This window comes from Octopus bimaculoides, chromosome 28 (genome assembly GCF_001194135.2).
Source record: "Octopus bimaculoides isolate UCB-OBI-ISO-001 chromosome 28, ASM119413v2, whole genome shotgun sequence".
In the NCBI taxonomy this organism is placed as follows: Eukaryota; Metazoa; Mollusca; class Cephalopoda; order Octopoda; family Octopodidae; genus Octopus; species Octopus bimaculoides.
Window position 1 is genome coordinate 647284 of NC_069008.1, and position 9548 is coordinate 656831.

At 40.9% G+C, this 9548-nt stretch overlaps 1 protein-coding gene across 4 annotated transcripts in view; it reads left to right on the forward strand.

The window, feature by feature from the left end:
- Nucleotides 1-9548, forward strand: part of LOC106872574 (ribosomal protein S6 kinase beta-1) — a 46566-nt gene that overhangs the window by 16527 nt on the left and 20491 nt on the right. For all 4 annotated transcript variants that reach the window (XM_052977787.1, XM_052977785.1, XM_052977786.1 and 1 more), the window contains exons 2-9: nt 2387-2415; nt 4236-4353; nt 5673-5741; nt 6215-6286; nt 6872-7005; nt 7284-7384; nt 7659-7749; nt 8560-8650. In XM_052977787.1, the coding sequence (XP_052833747.1) occupies nt 2414-2415; nt 4236-4353; nt 5673-5741; nt 6215-6286; nt 6872-7005; nt 7284-7384; nt 7659-7749; nt 8560-8650 (678 nt within the window). In that variant the 5' untranslated portion in view covers nt 2387-2413. The remainder of the gene's footprint in view (nt 1-2386; nt 2416-4235; nt 4354-5672; nt 5742-6214; nt 6287-6871; nt 7006-7283; nt 7385-7658; nt 7750-8559; nt 8651-9548) is intronic.

The following is a 9548-nucleotide window of genomic DNA, read 5'->3' on the forward strand; positions in this document are numbered from 1 at the left end:
ATATATATATATATATATATATATATATATATATATATATACATATATATATATGTATTTATATATATATATTTGTATGTGTGTATTTATGTGTATATATATAAATATGTATTTACATAGATGTATATATGATGGTCTTCTTACAGTTTCCATCTCCCAAATCGTCTCACAAGTCTTTGGTTGGCCCAATATTATAGTAGAAGACACTAGTCCAATGTGCCGCACAGCGGAACTGAACCTAAAGCCATGGGGTTGGAAAGGATATGGCTCAGTGGTTAGGGTGCTGTACGCATGACCTGAGATTGTGGGTTTGATTCTTGAATCAGGCGGCATGCTCTTGAGCAAAATACTTCATTTCCCCATTGCTCTGAAGCCTTGTGGGGACTGACTTGTCAAAGACTAGACCCAGCATTTCCTCTGCTTATCCTAAAAGGTGATTAAAAGAGGTTGAGGCAGGATTTGTCCTCTGACCTCGTAAAACCCTCAACAGCAATAACTTCCCAAACGGACCCATGCGTTTGGAGGGTTGTCGCCCGAGCGGGGCATCAGTTGTAGGGAATCACCAACAGATGGCAGGTGCAGTGAGACGCTGTTAAGGCACTGGTCCCCGTTCTAGAACTAATACTTACTATCGTTTATTCTTTTACTTGTTTCAGCTGTTAGACTGTGGCCATGCTGGGGCACTGCTTTGAAGTCTTTTAGTCAAACAAATTGGCACCGGGACTTATTCCTTAAGGCCCACTACTTATACTTTTGCTAAGCTGTTAAGTTATAGGGACGTAAATATGCCGACACCGGTTGTTAAGCTGTGTTGGGGGACAAGCACAGACATAGACGCATAGATATATATACTTATGTATACCTCCATACGCACGCACTGGCGTATGGAGGTGCTACCTCACCCAGTGCCACCAAATTTCAAGCTGGAGTATAACAAAGGTTTTCCATTAAGATTTGTGATTAAATTAATGAGTAACGTCAATATTTATAATGAAGTTGCCACTTTCGACAGGTGTTCAGCACACACCTGGCACACATGTAATATACGTCCCTGATATACATACATACACATATATATGTACTTGACAGGCTTATTTCAGTTTCCGTCTATCAGATCCATTCACAAGGCTTTGGTCAACCTAAGGCTATAGTGGAAGACACTTCCCCAAGGTGCCACACAGTGGGACTGAACCGGGTACCTCGTGGTTGGGAAGTAAGCTTTTTACCACTCAGCCACACCTCTTACCTATCACCTTTAAAATAACCATCTCGCTTGTATTGTTTTGATGGCAGACTTGGAAATTCCGAGTGTTCATTGAGCATGCCATTTCATTTCTCTTCTCTTTTTTTGTTTTTCTCTCCTCTGCCTTAGTCTTTACCTCCTCCCCCTCTCTCTCGCTCCCTCCCTCCCTCTCTTCAAATATTCATTTCAATCATTTGACTGTTGCTTTGTTTTTGTTTTTTCCTTCAAATTTTATTTTCACTTCCTTGTTTGTCTATTTATAAATATCTGTCTGTGTCAGCAGCTCTGTCATTTGCCATTTGAACAACACTCTTCATTTCATGTAACTCTGTTACTACTATTACTGCTATTATTATTGAGTGAGAGGGCAGTGCATGCCATCAAAGTGACCCTGGGGTACAAATACACAAAGCCCAGTATACCCACCATGACTACCCGTCTGATAAGGGGACACCAGGCACATGCAGCACAACTGTATGTGCAGCACAATGACCTCATATCAAGATGAACAGCACATGACCTCGCAGGTGGGGCCCAGTTAGAATTTTTTTCAGGTCGAGTAGCCCATCCTGCTCAAAAGGTCTCTGAATAAGTTTTGTTTCAAAGATGCTGAGCAAAACACCCATGTTTCCAGAGGTGAATTATCCAAACCCCAAAGAATTCCTCTCAGCACATGGCTATGATGCTCCCCGTCTACTTCTGCTCATGATCAGGGATGTACATATCGTCAGCCACTTAGGGACATGCTCAACTAGTTAAGGTCAAACAACTGACAAGCAAGTCTGTGGTATTAAGCAGAATATTTGCAGTAGCCCATCTTTTTATACCAAGACGAAACAATGTACATGGTAACACTTCCAATCAGTTAAGATCTTCATCATCATTATTTTTCATATACACTCAACAGATTAGACTGTTGGAAAAGAAAAGAACCCTCTAATCGGGCTACAACAAGTAACCTTAGATGCCAAGAAACCTCCTAGGTATCCGAGCTGTCCCTAATAACACTTTTTTCTGCAGCTGTACTAAACTGGGTGTTATGCCTGTTTCTTCTATTCAGCCGTACAGACCTTTAGGGATTGTCATCATCATCATTATTATTGTTATTATTATTACTATTATTATTGTTATTTCTTTTTCCAGGATGCACCTCCTTCCAGACATTTGGAGATGTGAGTACCTGTTTCTGTTTACGACCAAATTTTGGTGCCATCAGGCATGTGTTGTTGAGGTGTGCGTGTGTGTGTGTGTATGAATGTGCATATGTACATTTAAGATTATGGAAAAAAATTATGGATAAAAAGGAAAACAACCCAACCAAAGCAGATCAATATCTTTGAATAAAGTGTAAGAAGCTGGCCTGTCAATCCTGTCAATCCTGTCAATCAGGTTCCCAGACTTCAGTGCAGCAGACATTGACATTGGCAGCCAGGGAGAATGGAAGTGCTACGACCATACCTGGGACAGGTCTGCTGTTACACAATCACACACTCCGTCGAGGGTTCCAGTTGATCCGATCAACGAAACAGCCTGCTCGTGAAATTAACGTGCAAGTGGCTGAGCACCCCACAGACACGTGTACAGCAAGAGTACAGCAGGGTTTGCCACCATCCCCTGCCGGAGCCTCGTGGAGCTTTTAGGTGTTTTCACTTAATAAACACTCACAACGCCCGGTCTGGGAATCGAAACCACGATCCTACGACCGGGAGTCCGCTGCCCTAACCACTGGTCCATTGTGCCTCCACACAATCACACACACAAACACATATGCACAAACACACACACACATACATCCTAGACCGTATTTCAATGTTGCTCACACAGCTGTGTGTTGTGTGGGAGAGACAGCAGCCCCGCCTCAGACATGTGAGCAGTACTGCAATATGGTCTACAATGTCTCTGTGCTTGTACGACATCAGATTAATTAATTCTACAGTAATCCCCCAGTCATTCATGACCAAAGCGGCCCTTTACCCTTTACCCTTTGCCCCGTGGAGAGGAGAGGCTGGTATGCATGAGCGACTGCTGGTCTTCCATAAAACCATCTTGCCTGGACTTGTGTCTCGGAGGGGGACTTTCTCGGTTCAACCCCATTCTCATTCATGACCAAAAGGCATCTTTACTCTTTACCTTTATTGAAGGTGAATGGGGGTTGATTTAATCGACTTATCCCCTTCCCCTAAATTTTAGGCCTTGTGCCTTCAGTAGAAAGGATTATTATTATTATTATCAAAGTGTTGAGCTGGCAAAATCATTAGCATATTGGACAAAATGCCTAACGATATTTCACCTGTTGCTTCTTTTTTGAGTTCAAATTCCACCAAGGTTGACTTTGCTTTTCATCCTTTCAGGGTCGATAAATTAAGTCCCAGTTGCATACTGAAGTTGATGTCATTGACTCGTCTCCTCCCCCAAAATTTCAGGCATTGTGCCTTCAGTAAAAAGGATTATTATTATTATTATTATTATTATTAGTTCAAGGTGAGGACTCATGGCTCAGTGGTTAGGGCGTTGCACTCAGGATTGCAATGTTGTTGTTTCAGTTCCTAGATCTGGTGGTGCATTGTGTTCTTGAGCAAAACACCTCAGCTCGCATTGCACTGTAATCACTTCAACACCTGACGCATGTCAACCTGTTCAGGTAAATATGGATTTGATGGAAAGAGTGAGCTTAATGTACAGAGTGACCATTTGTGCAGGTCCTTCAGCAAACGCTGAACGCTCATGCATTGTCTTTGACGGGAGAAGAGTTCAGGATGATTACGATTCAGGCAGGAAGCTGGAAGCATCGTTAGTATGCCAGGTGAAATATTTTAGCAGCTAATCATCTGTTTTTACAATCTGAGTTCAAATTCCACCAAGGACCAGTTGTACCCTGGGGTTGGTAATAATCAATTTACTCCCTCCCCCGAAATTAAAATCATCATCATCATTATTATAATTATTATTATTATTATTATTATTATTATTATTATTATTATTATTATTTTAGGAATGGTGATATGGAGACTGTTGAATTGTCTGATGAGACGGTCAATCCCGGTCAGCACAAAGTTGGTCCACAAGACTTCCAGCTTCTACGAGTTCTTGGCAAAGGAGGTTATGGAAAGGTAAGTGATATCTCCCGTATCCAACATGGAGGACATGGGTGCAGTGTAGTCTAGACCAGGGTTTGAACTCTGCTCACAGGGAAGAGAATAGAATGAAGAGTACTGATTGATGCTATCCCCTCTTTCTTTCTTTCTTTCTTTCCCTCTCTCCCCCACTCAGTGGTGGAAGGAGGAAAGACATTTAGCATTTAAGCTGGTCATTATCTGTTTTCTGTTCAAACTGATCACAAGCAGAAGTAGTGGGGGAACATGATAGCCATGTGTTGAGAGGAATTCTTTGAGGTTTGGATAATTCACCTCTGAGAACCTGGGTGTTTCATTCAACATCCTTAAACAACCCTTATTCAGGGACCTTTTGAGCGGGGTGGGCTACTCGACCTGAAGAAAATTCTAACTGCACTCCACCTGCAAGGTCATGCACTGTTTATCTCGGTATAAAAAATCACCATGTTGCGCACATATGGTTGTGATGCATGGGCCTGCCGTACCCCAGTGTCAGTTTGATAGCATGGCATGCACTGCTCTCTCACTCAATAATAATAATAATAATAATAATAATCCTTTTTGCTGGGGGCAGAAAGCCTGGAATTTTGGCAAAAGACGCTAGTTGATTGCAGTGACCCCTAACAGTGCTCAAGTGATAATTATTTCAGTAACCATAAAAAGGATGAAGGGTGAAATTGATTTTGACCAAACAAATATAATACAAACACAAAAACATACAAAAAAAAGAAAGGATGCAATAAGAAATATCTTTGAAGAAATTGGAGAAAAAAGAGAAAAAGAAATAAGGAAAGAAGTGAAAAATGTCGACTGAAATTGGGATTCTAGGAAAGCTCTTACATGACCAACACTGGGGAAAGTTGAAGAAAGGGGAAATCATTCCAGCATTGGATGAGACAAACTCAGAACTCAGAAGAAATTGAAGGTTTCCTGATTGCATTACAGGAATATAACATAGAGAAAACAGCAGGTATGTGGGTTACTTTCAGTGCAAAGAAAACCATAGCACTATCCGTATCCAAGGTACATAGAGCTGTACTCAGTAGGGCAGTGAAAGCTTGCAATAAAAATAATATTATTGAAGAATAATGATAATAATTCTTTCTATTGGAGGAGTCTAGTTCATTACATCGACCCCAAAAGGATGAAAGGCAAAGGTGACTCAGAATTTGAACTCAGAACATAAAGACGGATGAAATGCTGCTAAGTATTTTGTCCTTCGTGCTATCAATTCTGCCAGCTCACTGCCTTAAATGACAACAATAACAATAACAATAATATTAAATAGAAACTCTTTTTGTCATTTATGTTAACAGGTTTTCCAAGTGCGTAAAGTGTCGGGAGATGACAAAAGTCAGATCTTTGCAATGAAGGTACTTAAAAAGGTTTGTAGTGGTCACTGCTTCTTTCTTTCATCTTTTCTTTTCAGAATCCATTTTCATTATTGTCAGCATCACGAGTGTTTCTGTTACATGAACCAGTGAGGGAGTTTGTATGGAATCATTTGCTCCTTACTCAATGTAATAAACCAAACCTCTCCCTCAGCAAACTCCTTCCTATCTTTAAAATAAGGACCACATGAACCAGTGAGGGAGCTTCTATGTAATCGCTTGACCCTTGCTCAATGTAACAACTAAATCACCTCTTAATAAACTCCTTACTGTCTTTTAAAATAGGGACCATATAAACCAGTGGGGGAGCTTATATTTTTTCACTTATAACTAAATTTTTCCTTCCATTTGTCCTGCCTTTAGGATAGGGGTCAGTGGAATGTACAATAAAAGCACCTACCTTTCTGTCAACAAATTCAACAGAGACATTGTGTTTGATGCCCATGTTATTCTATATATTTCTCCAGGCCACAATAGCAAGAAATGCAAAGGACACTGCTCACACAAGAGCAGAAAGAAACATACTGGAAGCCGTCAAGGTACGCGTGTTATTCTTTACTTCTTTCTCTTTCCTCATTTTACTTTAGTTTCTCACCGCTTCACTTGTCCTCCATCTTTCATTCCTAATACTGTCCTCTCCACCTGCATGTTACACTGATCATCCATATGAGCCACGAAGTTATCTCCCCTTCTCTACCCTCATACACGTCTCACTCTTTCCATTCATAATGCTTGCCTCTTGCAATTTTTTTTCTTCAGTTTATTATCCATTTCTTTAAGTAATTCAATAAATTTTGTGTTCAATAGAAAATTACTTTTATAAACTATAGAAATTATTTGCTGCACCCTATATATATATATATATATATATATATATATATTACACACACACGCGCACACACACATAAACACACACACACAGTGGGTTTCTTTCAGTTCCTGTCTACAACATAGTTCTGTGATTGAACCCAGAACCATACTTCTTAACACACAGCCACGCTTGTGTCTATGATGTGTATGTATGCATGTTTACACACATGTCTAGACACCTCAGTAGATCTGCCCCATGTCTACCATGTGTCACTTCACTCATGTGTCATTTGTGTTTTTTTTTTCTTTTGTAGCATCCGTTCATCGTGAAGTTGATGTATGCCTTCCAGACTGGTGGCAAGCTGTACCTGATATTGGAGTATTTGCCTGGGGGGGAGTTGTTCACACAGTTGGAGAAGGAAGGAATAATCATGGAGGATAGTGCCTGGTGAGTATACATATACACACATACATCCCCTCCCACCACCACTACCATATATATATATATGTGTGTGTATGTGCATATAGGTGGTGAGAGGTGCGAATCGACCCCAGTATTTATTTTCTAAGCCTGGTATTTAATCTGTTGGTCTATTTTGCCGAACCGCTAAGTTATGAGGATGCAAACACACCAACACCAGTTGTCCAGCTGTGGTGAGGGGACAAACACAGACACAAAGACACAAAATGGCCTGTAATTTTTTTTTTTTTCTTTTTCTTTTACAGTTTCTACCTGGGAGAGATCTGTCTGGCCCTCGAGCACCTCCACTCTCTCGGAATTATCTACAGAGATTTGAAACCAGAAAATGTTCTTTTGGACATCTTAGGTAAGGGGGTCCTCCTTCATTGTTGTTGTTGTTGTTGAAGGTGCCACGCAGTGGGACTGAACCTGCAACCATGTGGTTGGGAAGCAAGCTTCTTACCGCACAGCCAAGTCTGTAGCTGCATAGTTTGGTGATCATAATTTTCATGTATTGTTTTTTTGTTTTTGTTTTTTCCCCCAATGTTAATTCTGCTTTTGTGACCCCTTCAGTTTTGCCGAGAAGCCAACATTACTGTCAGGTTGCCTAACTTTGTGAACTGCTCTTTGATTCTTGCCAGGTCACATCAAGCTAACAGATTTTGGGTTGTGTAAAGAATCGATTCAAGATGGTGGGATAACGCACACGTTTTGTGGAACAGTGGAATACATGTAAGTATTCGAATAGGCTGACAGGGGTGGAGATACACGTGTGTGTTGTGGTCGTGTGTAGGGATGTATGTATGCATATATGTAAATATGGGTATGGAAGTACGCATTGAAATATATATGTATATAACAAAAATAAGAACGGATTAAATCACAGCTTTAATTGTAGAATTTCACTCTACAAAGCCGACGATCATTTCTGTTGAAGAAAATATTATTCAAATCAATTCATCTGAAAATATGGATGTTAAGGCAATGTTATCAAGGTTGTCCTAGAGTGCTGGGGCCACTTAAAAAGCAGCCACTACACTCTCGGAGTGGTTGGTGTTTGGAAGGGCGTCCAGCTGTAGAAACTTTGCCAGATAAGACTGGAGCCTGGTGCAGCCTCCTGGCTTGCCAGCCCTCAGTCAAACCGTCCAACCCATGCTAGCATGGAAAGCAGACATTAAACAATGATGATAATGATATCATCATCATCGTTTAACGTCCGCTTTCCATGCTAGCATGGGTTGGACGATTTGACTGAGGACTGGTGAAACCAGATGGCTACACCAGGCTCCAATCTGATTTGCCAGAGTTTCTACAGCTGGATGCCCTTCCTAATGCCAACCACTCCGAGAGTGTAGGGGATGCTTTTTACGTGCCACTGGCAAGAGGGCCTGTCAAGCGATACTGACATCGATCACACTTGAATGGTTGCTTTGTGGTCCACATTTCCTGCATAAGTTCCATGTTTTTCTGTGCTCATGTGTATGAATACATATCTTTGTTGTGCATTTAACCCCAAATCACTGTTTCTCCTCTTCATTGCAGGGCTCCAGAGATTCTGATGCGGACGGGTCATGGCAAAGCTGTTGACTGGTGGAGTCTCGGAGCATTAATGTATGATATGTTAACAGGATCAGTAAGTGTCGATTAATTATAATGCTCTGAACCATTGTTCATCCTATTGTCTTTGGTATTGGCCCAGAGTTTAGAGTGTTGGCATCCCAGTCATAAGCTCATGGTTTCAATTTCGGTACCAGTATTGAAACTGACCATACCTGGCCAAAATACTCTACTTGTTTTATGTTCAGTGAAGTCTATTTTTGGCGTTTCTTTTAAGCATGGTTTTCCTGGTATTATCTTTCTGAATTTCTCTGTTCCTTTCTTTCATACCTAAAGGGGACCCCTTGATAAGAGTTGACATGGTGGTTTTAGTTTTATCACATTGTGACAACATCCATACTGAAGTCTTTCTACTTCTGGATTCTCTTGAGTTCTTTACTCTGAAAAATTGTTGTCTTCGGGGACAGCCATATTAATTAGGAGACAATTTATTAATCATTGTCATCAATGTTATCATTGTCATTTAATGTCTGTTTTCTATGCTCGCATGGGTGGGACAGTTTGATATAGAGCTGGCCAGCCAGGGAGCTGTCCGGATTCCATGTATCTGTTGTGGCAAGGATTCTACAGCTGGATGCCCTTCCTAATGCCAACCTCTTTACAGAATGTGCCAAGTGCTTTTATACATGCCACTGGCACAGGTGTGCTTATGCAGTACTGGCACAAGTGCACCTTATGTGGCACCTGCACCTGTAAAGGACAAGCCTGTATGTGGGGATGGCAGCAGATCCTTTCTCAATGTAGCTCCTTTTTAAAGATCCTTTCTCAATGTAGCTCCTTTTTAAAGATCCTTTCTCAGTGTAGCTCCTTTTTAAAGATCCTTTCTCAGTGTAGCTCCTTTTTAAAGATCCTTTCTCAGTGTAGCTCCTTTTTAAAGATCCTTTCTCAGTGTAGCTCCTTTTTAAAGATCCTTT